This window comes from Triturus cristatus, chromosome 4_1, assembly GCF_964204655.1.
Source record: "Triturus cristatus chromosome 4_1, aTriCri1.1, whole genome shotgun sequence".
NCBI lineage: Eukaryota > Metazoa > Chordata > Amphibia > Caudata > Salamandridae > Triturus > Triturus cristatus.
This window is the reverse complement of record NC_140585.1, coordinates 930,550,884-930,571,416: the sequence shown is the minus strand read 5'-3', so window position 1 is coordinate 930,571,416 and position 20,533 is coordinate 930,550,884. Positions and strand designations below refer to the sequence as shown.

Genomic DNA, 20,533 nt, shown 5'->3' with positions numbered 1-20,533 from the left:
ACACCAGAGAAGTATGTGAATTTGTGAACCCCTGAGTCAGTGACAGTAGCCTCGACTCCTGCGTGTCGACCTGTCGCCCTGTACTGCGCCATCTATCTCTCAGTGTGCACGGTACATCATTCCAGTCTCCCTGTTTCATCAAGCGCTCTACAAGGTTCCAGGCTAGTGGTGGGTGTCATATACGGTGCAGAAGATGAGGGATATGCCTTATAGTGTACCTGACACTACAATGTATCTGCCCTGGGGATCCGACCATGTCTTATCATGAACATATGGAACGCTACGGTGAATGAGGATCTTCACACCGCGGGAGCCCCTAGTAAACTCAGAATGAAAGGTCTGAGCATATCCAAACAGTGCCAAAGACGGTGTCTTATTATCTAACAGGTGGGTTTCTTGTAAGAGCAGGGCATCCGCTTTGTAGCGTTTAGCTTGGTGAAGTATGGCCCCCACTTGATCTTATCTAGAAGGCCGCAGGCATTCCAGCTAATAACAAGAAGCCCCCGCCCCCTGGATTCTGTCATGGCTGATAGCGTGTTTGATGGTGTGACACGTGGGCGTTAGCTGATGTACGGGTGGCATGGTCCAACAGAGAACTATGCCTGTAGTGAATGGTTTTGACACTGGAAACAAACAATAACTTCCCATTAACCCCTTCGTTGCTAGGCCTTTTCCCCCCCTGTGCTAAGCCCTTTTTTTTTTTTTAAACAATTTGTATTAGAAACAAAGACAGCAGCAGTGACAATTAGCTTGACAATGTAGAGATGCCAGTCCATACCATTACAACCCAACCTCAGCGCACCCCCACTTCTCTGGAGTCCAGGGTAACTAAATTCCAACGCTGCCAGTCGCTCCCTACAATATGCACTTGCTTGTCCCCGGGTTAGGAGTCGTCGTGTCACTCTGGCCATTTAGGACCCCTCACCCTAAGTGCAGCTGTTCCTGCGCTCCCCCCACATTTACCAGCTGCCTCTCCCTCCTGAGTTCTATCGTCGGAGAGATACATATGTCTCCTCTATACTTATTCCATTTTCCCCACTTGTGATCCCATTTGCGCGGGCACCCTCTCCCTTTGAATACTGTTTTCTTGGCGAGCATGGCATGATCCATGTCCTTAGCCCAATCTGTCATTAGCGGTATGGTGTCAACTCCCACCGCCGGGCAATGTTCCGCTTTGCTACACACCACCCCACTGTGGCCCACTCTTGCTCAATCTGCGTGAGGTCCGTCGCTTCCCAGATATTGAGAAGACACATCGTGGGTGTCGGGTGTATTGTCTTACCACATGTCCTAGCCAATTGTCTGGTAACATTAGCCCAGTAGCTCTGTATGAGGGGGCAGCCCCATAAAATATATAGGAATGTTCCCGTCTGAGTGCAACGCCGAAGGCATAGTGAGTCTGGTCGCCTATTAAGTTTGTGCAGCAGAATAGCATCAAAGTACACCCGATGCAGGATTTTAAGCTGCACCAAGCGTAGACGCATTGGGATAGCCACCTCTCTGGGTGAGGACAATGCCTCCCGCCAGTCCTCCTCGGCCAAATCCCCTAGTTCTCCTTCCCAGGCCGCCCTATGCTTCGACATCGGATCCACCTGGTTGTTGATCAGCTTCCTGTATGTGAATGATATGGCCTTACGGTTCATAGGGTCCAACAAGAGCCTATCCTCCAGGGAAGAGGAGTCCGGAAGGGGGGGTGCGTTTTTAGGTCGGGCCGATTCTATGCCATGGCCAATCTGCAGGTAATGAAATCCCTCCGATGGAGCTAACTGATATTTGGCCTGAAGTTCCGGGAATGATGCCTTTTTGCCCACCTTGGAGATTCTGATCAGTTCCCACTTATCGAACCCCGCATATGTGCTTAGTCTCCCCAGTATATCCGGCTCCCATAGAGGGGTAGCCTTCGTTAGGCGTCCCCGCCATCCCATCCGATTCTGCGCTCCATGCCACACCTCCACTGTGCGCGCCGTATGAGTGGTGTAAAGGGCTCTGTTATAGCTCCCTTTCTCCAGTAACCAATGGTCCGTACGGAAGCTCGGATCATCATGCCTCCCGAACACCCAATTGTTAATGGCCGTCAGTTGCGAGGCCTGGTAATAAAGGCGCAGGTCCGGCAAACCTATGCCCCCATCATACCATCCCATTGTTATCTTAGCCATAGCTATGCGGGGCGGCTTGTTGTCCCACAGTAAATCTCGTAATACAGCCTCAATCTGCGAAAAATAGGAGTTGGGGACTGGATTGGGCGTATTCTGTAATGCATAAAGGAAACGCGGCAGCGCTAGCATCTTGTATAAGGACGCACGGGCCAGCAATGTCAGTGGAAGAGTTTTCCAATAAACAACATCTGTACGAAACCGCCGCAACACCCCCTGAAGAGTCCTTTCGAAAAACAACGTAGTATTGGTGGTGATAAATATCCCCAAGTAGCGGAAACCCTGGCTAGCCACCTGGATAGTGTAGCCTCGAGGACTTCGAGGAGGTTCTCCCCAAAGGGAATACATCTGGGATTTAGACCAGTTTATTTGATACCCAGAGTGTGCCCCAAAGATATGAAATATGTGGAGTACCCGGCGTAATGAACGAGCTGGGGAGGCAAGGTACAGTAAAATATCATCGGCATATAATGATATTCGGTCCTCGTGTTCTTCTGTCCATCTCATGCCTCTAATCCCGGGGTCCCCCCTTATCCAAACCGCCAATGGCTCGAGAACCGGAGCGAAAAGCAGAGACGACAGTGGGCAGCCCTGCCTAGTGCCTCGGCTAAGGGGGAAGGAGGTGGAGCGATGGTTATTCACTAAGACATGGGCCCTGGGTTGTGAGTATAATAACTGGACCCATCTCTAGAATTTGGGGCCGAAGCCCATTCGGTCTAGGACTGCGAACAGGTACTCCCATGCCACGGTATCAAACGCCATTTGTGCGTCGAGTGCCAGCAGTATTGCCTCCTCCTCTAGGGTATGCACCCGCCCTATAACCCCGTTGACCCTTCGCAGGTTACTTGCCATATTACGTCCTGGCATGAATCCAGATTGGTCCGGATGAATCAAATCTGGTAAGTAGGGGAACAGCCGATTCGCCAGTAGCTTGGCCAATATCTTTGCCTCTATTGCGATCAGAGAGATAGGTCTATATGACTGACACTCGTCCACTGGCTTGCCGGGTTTATGGATTACCACTATTGCGGCCTCTCGGATGTCATTCGAGAGAAGGGCGTGCTCCCAGCTTTCGTTATAAAGGTTGAGAAGGTAAGGTGCTAGCATGGAGGCCATAGGCTTAATTAACTCAATCGGGAAACCGTTGGGGCCCACCGCTTTTCCGGAGCGGACATCTTGTATGGCCTTATGTACTTCTTCAGTGGACAGCTCAGCCTCTAGTACCATACTGTCCTGCTCAGATAGACCCCTCACCTCAATAGTGGCAAGAAGGTCTGCCGTCCATGCCGCCTGGGAGGCTTCTGGGGCCTCATATACTGTTTTATAGTGCTGAGCGAACGTTTCAGCGATCTCCCGTGGGTCTGTGATCTGGGTATCCTCAGCCCCCTTGAGTGCACGCACCCATCGTGCTGCCTGCTCCTTCTGCTCCAGCCAGGCTAATAACTTTCCGGTACGTTCCCCTTGTTCATAAATATGATGTTGGCTGGCCAACATTCTCCGATTTACGTCCTCTAGTAGTAGCTGTTTATAGTCTTGCCTTTTTGTGTTTAATAAATGTTGAGTGTCTGCCACCGGATCTCGGGAGTTCACGCCTTCAAGACAAAGAATGTCTGCTTCCAACTCCAGAACTCTTCTACGGCGCTCGGCCCTATGGCCAGCAATCACCGATAACGCCCTACCCTTGATTACCGCACCGTATGCCCCCCATAGTGTGACCGCTGATGTGACCGAATCAGTGTTTTCTGCAAAATAGTACTCCGTATCTGTCCTCAAAGTGTCTCTGATGTGAGGGACCTTTAGTGCCCAGGCTGGAATGCGTATTGGGCCTGGCTGCAGCAGGTGCTGCATACCCAGGACCGTAAACACAGGGGAATGGTCTGAGATTCCCCGCGCCAGACACTGTGAGTCCGAAAAATCATGGATATGCTGCACGTGTGTAAACAGGTAATCTAGTCTTGATTGACTTCCGTGGACCCCCGACTGAAATGTGAAGTGTGTGTCCCTGATATGCACCCACCTCCAGACATCTACCATCCCCAGGACCTCTACGAAGTCACGTACATGGGAACCATGTACTGGGTCACGTCTAGAAGGGGATCTATCCACTAATCCGTCCATCGTCAAGTTAAAGTCGCCCCCCATCACTAGTGTGCCCATTGGTAGGTTTAGTAGCAGAGTTGCTACGTCAGACAGCGTCGTACGTTGTAGGCCGGGAGGTGCATATACTGAAACAATATTAAGAACTCTACCTTCCCACATACCTGTGCAAGCTACGTACCGCCCCAGCTGATCTGTCCAGGTCTTGTGAAGCACGTAGGGACAGTTTTTCCGCAGGAGTATTCCTACCCCCCTAGATCCAGTAGTGAAACCTGAGTGTGCCAACATACGGTACCCCTTCTTATCTAGGGCCTTACACGAGTTCCTATGTAGATGGGTTTCCTGTAGAAGCACCATGTCAAGCCCTTGGCGATGGACATATTGCAACACCACCACTTAATCTTGTCTCCTAAACCCATTGACGTTCCAGGTGACAAGTCTAAGCCCCTGCCTTATCGTCATACATTCTTGGTCGTGACTGGTCGACTTGTATCAAGGGCCCGCAATGACCGGGTCCCCTCAGTATAGAGAATTGCGTACCGACTAGACGTACCATGGTAGCACCTGAGCATCGAGTCTTTTATGCTATCGCCTGAAAAGAACAACCAATCAATCCGTACCGATGCACACAGTCGCAAAATCTCGCCAACAAGCAACTCCCCGCACTTCCCCCCCCAACCAATGAAACTCCCCTGGAACCCTTGCCTTAAAAACAAACCCCCCCTCCCTGCTTCCCTGCATAGCGGGACCAGAACTGCCCGCCACCCCCAACCTGCAGAGTGCCTGTCGCCCACCCATGTACAATTCTAGGGAACGCAAGTAACCCCACTCCCCATGCGGTCATGAGTCTACTGCTAGCGTCTCCCCCCCACCCGATCCACGCCCCGACATCATGTACGGCCGATTTGGGTCCGGCACAATCCCCTTCTTGAAATCACGTAATGCCATCACAGGTATGCATGTCTGAACCTATTTCACCCGTTACCAGCCAAGTCCAATCAGGAGCTGTTCAGTCCCCTTAGGTGGGTATTACTCTCTATGGCATATTTAACCTAGTGGCAGCGGTGGAACGGGTTCCGATGAGTCAATACCGTTGATATCCCCCTAGTATCAGCTCTAGACCAGCCCCTGCCCGACCCCATGTATACAGGTCCCAGATTATAGGGCTTTCTTACACCAGTGTCACACTCCCCAGAATCAATCAGACATCCTGGGTTAGATAGTCGAACCAAAGCGTCACACCCGGCGCCCGGTTAGCGCCCTCCTGCCGTCTCCTGCGAATCCGAGCCAGAATGCACTCGGGGGCGCCTATGTTGGCGCCAGTCCACATCATCATCTGCTACCGAGGATGTCTTCTGACTTTTTTTCTCCACTTTGCGCCAGCCCTCCAGCCATTCCCAGGCCTCCTCCGGCCGGGTGAAAAACCAAGATTTTCCGTTTGCTTCCACACGCAGCTTTGCAGGGAACATCATAGCATACTTGATTTCCCGCTCCCGGAGTGCCCGCTTTACCTCCAGAAAACCGAGGCGTTGCTTCTGTACTCTCAGTGTAAAGTCCGGAAAGAACATGATCCGACTGTTCTCCATGGTGAGTGGCGGGGCCGCCCTAGCCATCTGCAGTACAACATCACGGTCACGGAAATTAAACACCCTCGCCAGCAGTGGCCGCGGGGGTGCCCCAGGCTTCGGATGCCCCCGGGGCACTCAGTGTGCTCTCTCAATTGTGAAGCATTTGGAGAGTCCCCTGGGTGGTAGTTGTTTGAGGACCAGATCCTCTAATAATGCGGATGTTATTCCTGCGCATTCGTCCTTCATAGTCGTCCAGCTGCAGGGCCTTCGCCTCGTAGGAGGAGCTGTGCACCTTAACCTGTTCCTTAAGCAGGGCGGTGTCAGTGACTAGTTCCTTGGCAGTACTCTCTACCGTTCCCATTCTCTCCGTCAATTTCTTCATATTCTCGCGGATCAGCGTCACACCCGTGGCCACTGTGTCAATTCTCACCTCTAGGGAGGTCCTTACCGCCATAATTGCCTCCAGAAGCTCCCTGTTCGAGGGTTCTGTGGTGTCGCCAGGTGTCACGGCCTCTGGTTTGTCCTCCACCTGTTGCTTCTGCCATGCAAATGTATCTAGTTTCGACTGGGTCGCAGTCCGGTTCGCCCTGTCGGTCGCCATCCTTTTCTGCCTCCGATACACCCTCCGATGACCTGGGTGCCCCCGCTAGTCACCGCCGCCAGCAGCGAGAGCCCCCACTCGGCCTGTCGGTTTTCGCAGGAAGCACCTTACTCGAGGGGAGATCTGAATGCGTGTAGGCGACCCAACCACAGGCGTTTGTTTAAGGGATCAGGTCTAGCTCTCTCAGCAGGTGCATCATTCTCACTCCGCCACCAAGGGTCGTCCCATCGACCGGGGGGACCAGGCACGGCCTCAGGTCCGCAACCCAAGGGGTCCCGGCCTATCTCACCACTCCGTCCGAGCGACCAGAGCCCCGTCGTCTCTTTCCGCAGTATCCGGTGCCTTCAATATGTGGATCCCTCCGCAGCAGCAGAGTGCAGCCCCCGGACTCCCCAGCTGGGCCTCCACCTGTCTTCAGGGGCTGCTAAGACTTTTTTTTTGGTTTTTTGGGGTAGTTCGCGCTTTGCCCTGTAACTTTTTGATCACATAAGCTATCCATGCCAAATTTGCGTTGTTTTTTCCCCAACATCATGGGGCTTCTAAAGGTTCCCACGGTTTGTGTATTCCCCTGGAAGGGACCTGGAAATTAGCCAAAATACAGCTACATTGTGTTTTATTTTGAAAAAATGGTAAAAAAGGGCTACAGATAAAAGAGTCTGTTTTTTCCCCTGCAAATGGTATAAAAAAATTGGCTGTGGTGCTGAAATCAGCATCTTCCCAGCTTTCAAGGACAAGCAGACTTTTGTCAGAAAACTGAATTTTTTTACACAGTTTTGGAATTTTTCTGGGACAAAGCAAAAATAGGCTATTTTTTGTGCTTTCAACCTCCTTCCAGTTAATGGTAGAAATGGGTATGAAAGCAATAATGGATCCTGGAAAGCTATACATTTTAGAAAAGTAGACAGAATTCTGGATTTAGCCAAGGGGTCATTTGTGTAGATCCTTCAAGGTTTCTTTATAGAAACTAACAGTTAAATATAGGAAAAATTGAAAATTAGTTGAAAAAACCAGCATTTTGTGTCAACGTTTTCACCTGTAAATTTTCTACTTATGACAACTGTTTGAAAACAATATACCGTTACATCCGTTGGACCTTTCTGGTTGTCGGGCTATATAGGACTTGTAGGTTTACCTAGAACCCGACAAACCCATAGCCAATAACTGAGCAGCGACTTGCAATGATTTTTTAATATATACCGGGTATATAGCAATTATTCTGGGAAAATGTATACATGGAAACGGTATGAAAGACACCTATGTATTTCTGAAATGGGAACAAAATATAGTGTTTGGAAACAGTAGATATTTGCGCATTTCCGAAATTGGGAATACCCATACTAGCATGAGAATTATAGGACATTTTTCAAAATGACTTTTTTACACATTGTCTTTCATTTGGAAGGCAGAAATGGATCAAAATTCAATAGGTAATAGCAGTTGCTCTACAATGCTGTGTTACCTTCAATCTCCCGATAAATATGGTACCTCACTTGTGTGGGTAGGCCTAGTGCCCATGACAGGAAACGGCTCAAAACGCAACGTGGACACACCACATTTTCACAATGAAAAATTATCCCTTTTTTGCAAAGTGCCTAGCTGTAGTTTTTTTAACTGTAGCTCTGCCGGCAGCTAGGGAAACCTACCAAACTCACACATTTCTGAAAACTAGACACCCAGGGGATTCGAGGGAGGTATGGCTTGCGTGGATCCCCCAACGTTTTCTTAGCCAGAATCCCCTGCAAACCTCAAATTTAGCTGAAAAAATCACTTTTTCCACACATTTTTGTGTGGGAAAGTTGTGGCATCAAATTGCCTACCACCCAGTGTTCCCCCAGGTCGCCCGATAAAAATGGTGCCTCACTCGTGTGGGAGGCCCAAGTACCTGCGACAGGCAAGGGCCCAAAACATTTTGTGATAGGCAATCTTGATGTCGCCTCAATACGTTTTGGGCCCTTGCCTGTGAGCGATGGTTCAGTATATAAAATTTTATTAACAAGAGATTTCCCAAAAATGAAATGCACTGTCAATAATTGAAAGGACAGAAAACGTAACCAGTGACTCCCAGCTCGTGAGCTGTAAAGCCAAGTCAAGGCCCCAACCGCTTTACAGGCCATTCACACATCTTTCATACGTGATGCACACTAGACCATTCACACCACCAGGCACGAAACCAACACATTACAACATTCCCAAAAAGGGACAAGGTATACCCTGCTTGAGAAAGACAGAAAAGACAAATATATCTGCACAACCACCTTCAAGCACACAGACATACTGGTTGGATTTGGCACGAGGGTGCGTGATGGTTCAGTATATACAGTTGTATTAACCAGAGATTTCACAAAAATGAAATGCACTGTTAATAATTTAAAGGACAAGAACCTGAACCATTGACTCAGCTCGTGAGCTGTAAAGCCACGACAAGGCACCAACCAATTTACAGGCCATTCTTACACCTTTCATAGATGTGACACATACAAAACCATTCAGACCACCAGCCGCGGGCCCAGCACATTACAACACTCACACCAGCAGACAGAGCCATTCAAGGGCCCATCACTTTCACATGCCTACATTCCTGACACAGCAACCACACCAGCTCACGGATTGCGTGCCGTGGCGTTTAGCTAGCAGTGTGTGTAGTGATCAGCAGCAAGTCACTACTCACCGCCAGCCAAGAGCCCGTCCATGCACACCGCCAGCCACCGCCAGTCCACGCACACCGCCAGCCAAGCACCAATCCACGCACACCGCCAGCCAAGCACCAATCCACGCACACCGCCAGCCAAGCGCCAGTCCTCGCACACTGCCAGCCAAGCGCCAGTCCTCGCACACTGCCAGCCAAGCGCCCATCCATGCACACTGCCAGCCAAGCGCCAGTCCACGCACACTGCCAGCCAAGCGCCAGTCCACGCACACTGCCAGCCAAGCGGCAATCCACGCACACCGCTAGCCAAGGGCCAATCCACGCACACCGCCAGCCAAGCGCCAGTCCACTCACCGCCAGCCAAGCGCCAGTCCACGCACACAGTCATAATTTTTTTTTTTTTAAACAAGAAAGAAAACACAAACCAATTGCAACTAGATACAAAACTATAACTACACAAACAACAGCAGTAACTAAAGACATCATTCTATTGCCAAACGTGAAACTGAACAACTATATAAAACCATACGACCAGGCAGTACACTATTAGACTCACGGTTGCGCCCAAAAACTTTTTAGTGTGATCAGAAACATGTGGGCACCAACAGCCCAGGATTAGGAGGCACAGTGTATACAACTCTCCATCCGCACACCTCTTTGCAAGCATACTCTACATCTCTTACAGGGATTGTTTTTTTTGGACGTGAGAGGAATTAAATCAGGAAAGTGGCGTTCTTTCAATCTAGCCACATCCTCCACCACTCCAACTCTAGGAACACTTGCCTGTTCCACAACAACAAGGCTGCCTATCACAGACTCCTGAAACTGAATAAAAGTCATCTTTGCCGCAGGAGAACACTCCTTGTACACAGCAAAAGCATTGAAAGTTGCTAAATTGAAGAGATGGATGGGCAACTTCTTATACCAAATGTAAGCCTTACGAATAGCAGTGTAAGGTTCCAACCTCTGATCTACTCTATCGACACCAGCCATGTGCTTATTGTAGTCTACAATGCACACAGGTTTGCGCACTTCAGCAGCCTGACCCCAAAAAGTCATAGGTGAAGTACTCTCATCATGAATGGTAGTCAGCATGTACACATCCCTCCTGTCCACAAAGTTCACAGCTAGCAGTTCCTCACTACACAAGGTACTGCACTATCCCCTTTTTGCAAACAAGCTCTTTTGGGTAACCTTTACGGTTAGAGCAGATTGTACCACAAGCAAAAGTGTCCACTTTGAACAATCCCTTAAACAATTGCACAGCAGTGTAGACGTTATCAAGATACAAATGGTGGCCTCTGTTAAACATTCCTCTAGCAAGATCCCACACAATTTTCTCAAAGTCCAAAAGTGGACGGACAACCAGGGGGGTCCTACTCTCAGACAACATATACATCTTGTTAGGAATGTACTGCCTAAAAACCAAACAGCCCTTGAACAGGACCAAAGACTCATCAAGAGATATTTCTTTTTCTGGAGTATAGATCTCTGAAAATCGATCTACAAAGTGATCAAGAACTGTTGTGTGTCGATTTCGATACCGTATATAGGTTTCCCGATTTATGTCCTTATATAGGCACAATTCGCATTGCCCATATTTAGGCATAGAAATCCTACCCTTATTTAGGCATTATCCATGCTAACCAAATACAGGCATGGCCACCTACATCCGTTCATCTACGTCACAAGGAGTTCTTGGAAAACCAGACTCTTAAGCCTTTAGGACTTCCCCTTGCTTGGATATTGATTTCTCCAAGAACTCATTTATTATGCATGAACATCTATTCCTTAAGGGTTCATTCATGAAGTTCTTCTGCCCATCTTTTACGTCAATACTGGCATTCCTAAACACCTTCAAGGTATAAATATACCTTCACTTACCATGGCAAACCATGGTTCGGCTGCCTACTTGCACGACGTGGCTCGCCATGGCAAGTTCAGAAAGAAGTCAAGTCCCCGCCTGACACACCGACCATCCACCTCGCAGAGAATCCAGCTCCAGTGTTTCTGACTCCCCTTGCGGGGAGAGATCGAGACTCTGAAAGAGATTCCAACCTCACTCATTCTAAGGTATGGTGCGGACTAGAACCAAGAGGGACTTTTGGCAAATCTTGGCATCTATAGCTAAACTAGACTATAGACAGCACCTACTTCTTATCACATACTACACTTAGGTTAGGTACACTGGGGTAGAACTAGCTAGAAGCATCAGATGAGTATTAACATTTTAGCCTGTGTTATTTATGTATGTATTTTTATGAATATCTGTTATAGCTATAAACCATGCTATTGCAGTATTATTTTATCTTACTGCTAACGCTGTACGTATTATACTTCGCATTCTGTCTTACGATTGTAGCAGTTCATATCTCTTGCACGAGAAATAAGACTGTTCAATAAACCCTTTTTATTGAAACGCCCGTCTATCTATTTCTGTGTAACTCTGTAGAAACGAAGTATGCACGATTGACTGAGTGAAACTATTATCTATTGTTTCCACGATTCTGAGATTGTTCCGATTCTAAGGGAAACAAAGTTGTCCTATTTATGCGGTTGTCAGAAACTAATTCCTTCTTGTTTATTCAAGAAGTTTCTAGTGACCTCTGAGTTAGCTGGCACACACAAGTAATTAAGTTTAATGTACTCAATAGAGACATACTGACCTCAGTTCTATGTCAAATCTATAGTGTATATTATTCCAATGTGCAGAGCCTATCAGGAATATAGGAACTACACTACATGGCGCCCAACGGTTTGGTAAGACACTAATTTAACACCGGATACTGAAGTAACTCAGTCATGCTTTTCTCAGAGACCCCTACTCATAATTCTCCATAAGACGTCTGGAATGGGTAGGGATAATATCCGCCATAGCTGAGTAGGACACAAATCCTATGTATTAGCTGTTTGGTTTGTTCAATGTTGAAGGATACAGTGTTCCAAAATATTGGGCACCTTATCTTTGTTTCCTTGAAACTTGCTCTGTAATTTTCATTAAAACAATGTCCCTAAACGAGGATAATAACACCGGAACCGGCGGAGCTGTACCCGACGATGTCGCAGCAGCTTTTGATTATACAGGTTTTAATGAAACCAATGAAAATGCGAAAATCATCGCTCCAAATTTAAGGAGAGCCATCACTCTAAATCTTATAAAACATGGCCTAACACCAAGAGGTGGTAGAGCAATTTTTGTGATAGAGGCACATGAATCTCACCAGACAGAGGTATTCTATTCATGGATAGTATTCCCAGAATCAAATCCAATAACTAAAACGTTTCACTTCTACAAAGAAGATGAACCACCTGAGGAATATATTCCTTTCGAGGATATTGAAATTCCACTCACATACCAGGAGCATGATCTCTGGTTTAAAGGCGCCCTAAAACATTACAATCACATTACCAGGCTCGGTCCACTAGGTAGACCAGGAGCAACATGGCCGATTTTAGCCGGCTACACACCTCATCCTGACATTGAAGCAATGTCAGACGTAGAATTACTTAATCAGATACAAAATTTAATAGAATTACACAGTTAAACCACAACTGTCTGAAAGTTCTGAAAAGAACTTTACTAAAAAACAATCCTACCTCTTCTAAAAAGAAGTGTGAAAATAACAAACAACATTCAAAATAGAAAGATTCTCAACCGCGAGGTAGGTCTACTCAAAAGGAGCCCTCTGAAAGGAGGTATAACCTCAGGAATAGGGATAATTTGAGAAAACCTGACAGGTAGCAAGATACTGATGCACGTTCCTCTCGTACCTTTCAGATATCGTCACAGACATCCGAAAGAAGAGGACGGTCAGATCAAAAAGAAGAACACGTGAAGTCCAAAAACGATCAACACGTTCAGAAAAACAAACCAAAACCTCAATTCTCCAAGAAGAAAGTAGCAGGTCTGAAGATCAAACATGCCAAGGATTCTGAGAACACATCTCAAGAACGGAGAATGGGCTCAGACAATGTTGGACAGCGCAGCAGACGTATCAATAGCTCGCCAGAACCTGAAGGGACTTCTGGAGACAGTGGACCTGAATGAAGACAAATCAAGTTGAGACTGCAGACACCAGGGTTAGTTCTCCACAAAGGTTATATGAAATAACACTCCGGATGGAGGGAGACATACCAAGAAAAGTGAAAGCACTCTTTTGGGAGCGACTTTTAAAGGGTTATGATATACTTCTAGCAGAACGGGACTGGCCACCAGAATTTGTCAGAGAGGGCCCACATGGCGAAGACATCATTATGCCAGCCTTCTCTAACCATGTTCCAGTACATTTAAAATATACTTATGACAGGAAATGGGCAGTGGCCCAAGCCCCAGCATTAAACAAAAATCATGTAGGATGGGATGAGGACTCACCTCACCATAAGATCCAGTTAAAAAATCAACCAACTGCACAAAGGCAGTATCCAATTAAGCAAGAAGTTAAAAAAACAGGTCAGGGAGATCTTATATCAACTTGAAAACCAAGGGGTGATTGAAACATGCACCTCATCAATGAACAATCCTTTGTTTCCTGTTTCCAAACCAGACAATACATATCGTCTATTTTTAGACTACAGATACTTAAACTCTTGTTGTAAAACATTTGCAGTGCAAAATGCACATAGTACAGCATTAATGAATAACATTGTGCGTAAAAAATATAAAACCACATTAGATATTTCTAACGGTTTCTTTTCTCAAAACATAGCACCTAAAAGTAGGTATTTGACAGCTTTCTCAATAATGGGGACCCAGCGTCAATTCTGTCTTCTCCCTCAGGGATTCAAGAATAGTCCAGGGTTATTGTCAGTAAGTTACTACAAATTTATTATGACGAGGCATTGTCATATGTCGATGATATCTATCTGACAGACGATTACCTGAACAGGCACTTGAACAGGGTGAATACCATTATACTGGGCTTCACCTCTGAAGGTTATATAAATTAAATTTAAAAAAATCAAGAATTGCCCATCTCAACATCCTTTTCCTAGGATATGAACTATCAAGTGAAGGCAAAAGCCTGGTAGACAACTTTTTAGAAAAGTGTGCGCTGCTCCAACCTCTAAAGACAATGAAAAACTTACAGTCGATTCTAGGTTTCCTAAATTTTGGAAAAACATACATTCTAAACTACGCAGAAAGGGTTAAACCTCTCTACGAATTAATCAAACCTGATTTTAAAATCACACATTGGACACAGTAACACACAGATATCCTGCATTCACTTCAAGCTGACATTTTAGCAACAAAACACTTACAAACACACGTAAACGTACGCAACTAAGTGATCCGAATCATTCCGGGTCAATGCGGATTCACCTACTTAACTTTTAATGAAGGTGAAAAAGTACCAATTGCATACAAATCACATTTGTATACACAAGCAGAAATGAAATTTACATCAACAGAAAAAATTCTGACAGCAGTTCAAACCGCTGTAGCAAAAGAAAGAGCCCTAGCACAGGGGAATCGCATTATAGTCATAACCCCTGTACCAGCCTTAGAGGCAGTTACATAAGCGAGTATTCCGAATGCAAAAGCTTTACATCCAAGATGAATAAAATGTTTTAATTCTCTTGCTGCAACTGATGTTGAATATGTTTTTGATCCTTATTTAAAAACACAAGCATTCCTGCAATATGAACAAGGATTTCCTCTGCCTACTGAAATTTTCCCTCTTGACCAGTACGAATTTATAATTTATACTGACGGATCTGCACAACCTGCTATGGGGGGGTAAGCAAGCTTATAGTGCAGCATGCGCGATCGTTAAAGGTTGTATGCTCGATGGCAAATTTAGACCAATGGTCACAAAAATGCAATCTCTAGGAGATTGTACAGCTCAGCGAGCTGAACTACAAGCATTTAAAATGGCACTTGAAAATACGGATCGCGAATTCCCCACACTCATAGTGTGCGATTCTTTTTATTGTGTTCAATCATACAATGAATATTTACAGAATTGGCTTCAAAATGGTTTCAAAGATGCAAAAGGTGGCACAATCAAGCATAAAACGCTTTGGAAACAAGTAGTTCAGTTGCGAAACGGACTACAAAACACTCACGTGATACACACGATAAGTCATCAACGTGATGGCGTTCACGTTGAAGGGAATTCATTGGCTGATAAAGCCGCGAAAGGGGCTGTGCAAACGGCTTCCGTAGCTGCAATCACTTGTTCAAAAACGAGAATAGACAGTGATATTATACTGGCTGTCAATGCTTCAAGCAAGGGCAGCGATGCAGCGTTACCTAAAAGGTTTGCACTCAAATACTCATATATAATTGATGCAAACAGCGTTCTGTTTGCTCGAATCCCTGGAGTGGGGGATAGGGTAATACCGAACATGGAACGAAGAGCAGCTTTGATTTACGAAGCACATCTGGGAGAGGGTCTGACACAGGGGATCTCTAAAACAATTTTAAAACTAAAAGAGATGTACTGGTGACCAGGAATGAATACACGGATTCACACTTTTATCAATAAATGCATAGACTGCAATAGAGATCGCAGTACAGAACGCCACCAGGTACCTGTCTACAACGTAGCCAGCCCAGTACAGACACCATTGTTAGACAGCATTAGACTATCTACATGCAGCTATCCCTGTGGACGAATGCAGTCCCACAAACACTAAATCAAGGTTCCTTTGGATGTGGCCTTAGCGCTCGGCTGACGCTCGAACTGTTATGAAAGATTTGTGAGTCTTTATCGGACATACGCAATTGGCACACTACATTCTGAACAGGGTCCTGCGTTTAGCTCTCGAGCTTACAAAGAAGCCATGGCCAGTTTTGGCGTAGAATTGCGGTATTCTTCTCTATTCCATCCTGAGGGAAATTCTGTTGTGGAAAGAAAAAACCGGGACATAAAGCAGTCTATAACAGCTAGGGTATTAGGTTTGGGTGATGGGTGGGTCAAACATCTTTATGGGGTCCAAAGCCATATGAAGTCCTATTTGGAACTAGAATGTTGATTCCGGACCTTGACATGAAAGGCACAGTGGTGGAAAATAAAAGGTTTGATATCAAAGATCGTTTGGCTGTTTTACAGGACTTAAATGAACTAAGATCGAAACAAAGCAATGTGTTCCTGAAGCCAACCACCACTGGGGAAAAACCAACCATCCCAGCAAGGCCTGTCTGGATCCCAAAGCTTGGTGATCTAGTCAGAGAAAAGATTGCGGACAAGAAGGAATTTGGGCCTTCTTACAGACAACCAGTACATGTCCTAGCAATCCACGGATCGAGAACCGTACTACTGCCGCACTATGCTGGTAAAAAGGATTAAATATTTGTGTCCTTCGACCTAATCAAACCACACTATGTGGCCGATACTAAGCAGTAGGCCAAGTGGACTCCGACAATGTAGCAAACGCACTCCGCTAGCTGCAATCCAAGAGGTTCAAACTGATAGACTCATCACCTTTGAAGATTCTACAGTGAGAAATGAAGGACTAAGCAACAAAGCTATGGAACTCGTCCCTCTTGAGACCCAAATAACAGTTCGTCCTGATACACCTGTCTACAATGAAGTAACAAGTGATCAATTGGTTCCAGCAATTTCAACGAATCCTGATGTAATTCAAACCATTGACAGAACTGCCTCTGGCTATTTCATTAACTTTGATACGTTTTCTGAGGATCCCAGCGAGCCTGAAACGACGCCAGCACAAAGAACTTTCAAAGAACAAGCAACAGATTTTTTCATCTCCTGAAAAAGAGTTATCTGGATTCACCATGGATTGAACTATGGATTGTTTTGGGAATATTCTTCTTTCTACTTTGGTTAGCTCTGGTAATAACTCTGGGTATGCTGATAAATGGAAGATATATTCAAATGGACACAGCAAGTTAACAAGTGAACTTACTTCTCCAGCCACACAAATCATCCCATCGTGAAGCAAGAGACTTGTCAGCAGTGAACATCACAGCCGTTCCTATACCAGATGGTATAGTTTGGGACAGAACTGAATATGACATTTTTGGCCCGTCGGAACATTTGAAGATTCCGCACTTATTTAAAATTTAATTAAGTGATATTATTGCCTCTAGTACCTTTTCTGATGATTGGGACTTCGAGACTGTTAATAACGTGATGTCTGATCTAGGAATGTCTGCAGTGTTCACAAATCATGAATATTTAGAGGGTTCATCAGACTATGTATGTAACTATTGTTATAACCACTATGGTCATCATTTCTTGCATAAAATTGCATCACCTAGAAATGTATTTATGTATAATCAACGGGAACATTGTCCTACACCTCCAAAGGGTAGCTCAAAAACTTTTGCAATTAAATTTAACTTATAAAATCCAGAATCGTTTTATTTTAAGAATATGAATAAGACAGGAACGAAAAATATGTTAACCAATACGAAACAGGTTTATTCTGCAGCCTTTATTGCCCAACTGTCTAGACAGGGTTTCGACTTTTGGAAAGACAACATTGAGACAAAATCTGTCTGGGGTACAAAAGATTGGCAAGTGCAGGGGGTAGAAGCTTTGTTTAGAGCCTGTATCATCCCAGAGCAAATTATGTTTTTGAATGACACTGTCCAACAAACGTCATGCCTTCGGTTAGCTAAGATCAAAGACATGAACACACTGACCATACCGATACCTGCAAGTAATAGCACTACACGGGGGAAGGTCGACGTACATAATGTTTTGCATCACAACAGATCAGATCCAGAATGGAAAAAATGGTTGCTCTGACCCACAGACACAAACAACTGTCAAGATCGATTCCAGAACAAAACACAGGGTTTCACTATCAATAGGCCAGACCCACGCTATGTTCAAAGACAGCATCCAGGGGTAGTAACAACATACAGTTTAGGGAAACTCTGCCTTGATTGGCTACAGAAAGCTACACTGCAGGATGTAAAACGAGAGTTATCTTTACTCAGAAGGCGCAGACCTTAAGGAATTCTTGCTAGGACCAAGAAAACCGCGTCAAAAACGTTTCATATGGGGGCGTGGCTTGGACGCCGAACAAGATGGCCGCCTGAGCTCGGAGCTCTCCTGCACCGCGGCGGACTTTTCCTCTCCTCGCCGTTACCTGTGACCGTTTTATTGGACCTCTTGCGGCTCCTTCGAGCGGATGTCATCGCGCTAAGGATGTGACCGCTAGACTTCTTCTTCAAGCAGTTTCTGCCCCGTTATCACTCCTGTATGTAAGTGCCTCAGCGCGACCGCCATTTTGTGATCGGCGCGACGCGCGCCCGAGGGTGAGGTGGATGCAGGCATGTTTCTTCTGTTTACTTCCTCAGAGACTGGACTTGGATGTGACTGTTTAATGGCTTCTTCTTTCTGCCTCTTCAGCATCTCTCCATTTTTTCAGCCAACACGCCTCTGTTTTTGAGATATCCTTGGAAAGATCACATGCCCCATGCTGTACTCACGAGTGGAACGCTTTCTTTTTTCTCAGCAATGCTGCCTCACTGAACACTCCTGTCTTTATATTCTCCTCACAAATTGTTGCGTCTGATGTGCTCTACTTGACGAATTTCCTCAGTTCTTGCTTCTCTTTTCATCTTTCATGATTCCGGATTTAGAGCAAAGTTTCACCACATTCATACTAATCCTAAATGCTGGGTTTTTACTGCAAATATTTCACTAAGTCTCTGCGCATAAGGCATCCGCGCTGGCTGGTGATTTCCCCGTTACTATTGGAAGTAGACTTTCATTACTTGTTGGAGCTAATTTTGGGTTTTTTCATGGTTTTAGCTGTTGTCCCTTACGGCTCCTACTGACCTCTGTGCTTTCCAACTAAGCCTATTGAAATTTTTTGCTTTTTACGCACGAAGCACTGCGCTGGATTGCTTATTACTCCTCTCGTCATTGGCACGTTCAAGCCTCTATGGGCAAACTACGTAACCCAAAGTTTGTCTTTGTGCCTTCGAAGACCTCCCCTTCAGCCGCCTCTTCTTCAACGGCAGGTCACTCTTCTCCCACGGATCAAATGGCGGCAGCGTCTTCCAGTCGTTCCTCTCCATCACAGCCTGCCTTAAACAAGTCTTCTCCTTCTACTTCCTTGCCTAAGCGCTTGAAGCAAGACTCTCCTCCTCCTCCACCTGAGATGCCTCCATCCCCTATATCGATGGAACTGCTACTAGAGGAGATTCGCGCTTTGCGTCCGTTTGTGGAGGAGACCAATACGAAGAGGCAGCTTTTTGAGGCTAAATGGTCAAATATGGAAACTCGTGTGCCCTCCGTAGAACAGCAGGTTACAGAGATTCAGACCAACTCTCAGCGTATTTCCTCTCTGGAGAAGTCTCTCCTCACCCTCCAACAGCACACCGAGGATTTGGAAAATAGAAATAGGAGGAACAACCTGCGCATTTATGGCCTGCCGGAGTCCTTGGAAGGAGATGATCCTGTTGCGTTCTTTTCCTCTTTTCTTCTGAAACTTCTGGACATTCCTGCTACTACTTCTCTAAGCATCCAAAGAGCCCATAGGCTTGGCCCTCGTTCCTCCCCCTCAACTAAGCCGCGAGGGGTCATCATCCTTTTCCTAAAATTTACTGATCTTCTTCTGGTCCTCTCTGCAGCTCGAACAAAGCGTCAAGTATCCTGGATGGGTCAGAGAGTTTTTCTCTCTCAAGATGTCTCTAATGCCACTGCTGCCAGAAGGAAGGAGTTCTTGTCTCTTCGAGCTCCTCTACGCTCTCTTGGGGCTAGATATGGTCTATTTCACCCCTGTACCTTCAAAGTGACTCACCAAAACAACACCTGGACTTTTCAAGATCCAGCTGAACTCAAGAATTTTATTCATATTCAGACTAGTGCTGGCATGGATACATCCAACCCCGCTAATGGTTGATTATTTAACTCTTCCGTTTTTCTTCTTGCAGGTTTTGCTGATATATTCTTATCTGGGCATGAGTTTTTCTTTCTTTGATGTGGTTCCTCAATGGTTGTTGGATTGGATTCCCTGTTTTCATATGTCGTCTGCCTTTGTGTTGTTTTGCTTAACATAATTTTTGTGTCACCTGTTACTCTTTTCCTCACCTAGATTGCCCGATGTGTCCCTCTCCATTCCATACGGTTCGTCTTATTCATTTTCCGTCCTGGTGCAGTATGTTGTTCTCCTGGCTTAGGAGGTCACTCTTGTCGAATCCCTCCATACCCCATTGTCATCTCTTTTTCCCCCCTCAGGTATGTTTTCCTCAGTCATCCTATTTGGATTTGTACTGTCTCTTCTTGTACTTCCTCTTTCTTACCTTTTCCCCTCTCTCCCTTCTCTTTTTCTTATTGTATTTCTCGAATTTCCTTTTGTCTCGCTCTTTTTTCTCATATATCGGTTGGCACTTTTTACGACCTTTTTGTATTTATGGCTTTTCTTTGTTCCTTACAATTTTACTGTTTTTAATTCAAAGTTATTTCATGGAATGTGAAAGGTTTTGTTAATCCTATTAAACGACAGAGAATACTTTCCCATCTAGCTTCTTATAATCCTG

General features: G+C 45.8%; 1 protein-coding gene across 1 annotated transcript in view; it reads left to right on the top strand.

The window, feature by feature from the left end:
• Positions 1-20,215, top strand: part of LOC146855838 (uncharacterized) — a 90,201-nt gene extending 69,986 nt beyond the window's left edge. Inside the window, exon 4 of the mRNA XM_085651180.1 lies at positions 20,089-20,215. Coding sequence (XP_085507306.1) covers positions 20,089-20,173 — 85 coding nt within the window. The 3' untranslated portion in view covers positions 20,174-20,215. The remainder of the gene's footprint in view (positions 1-20,088) is intronic.
• Positions 20,216-20,533: the final 318 nt, after the last annotated feature.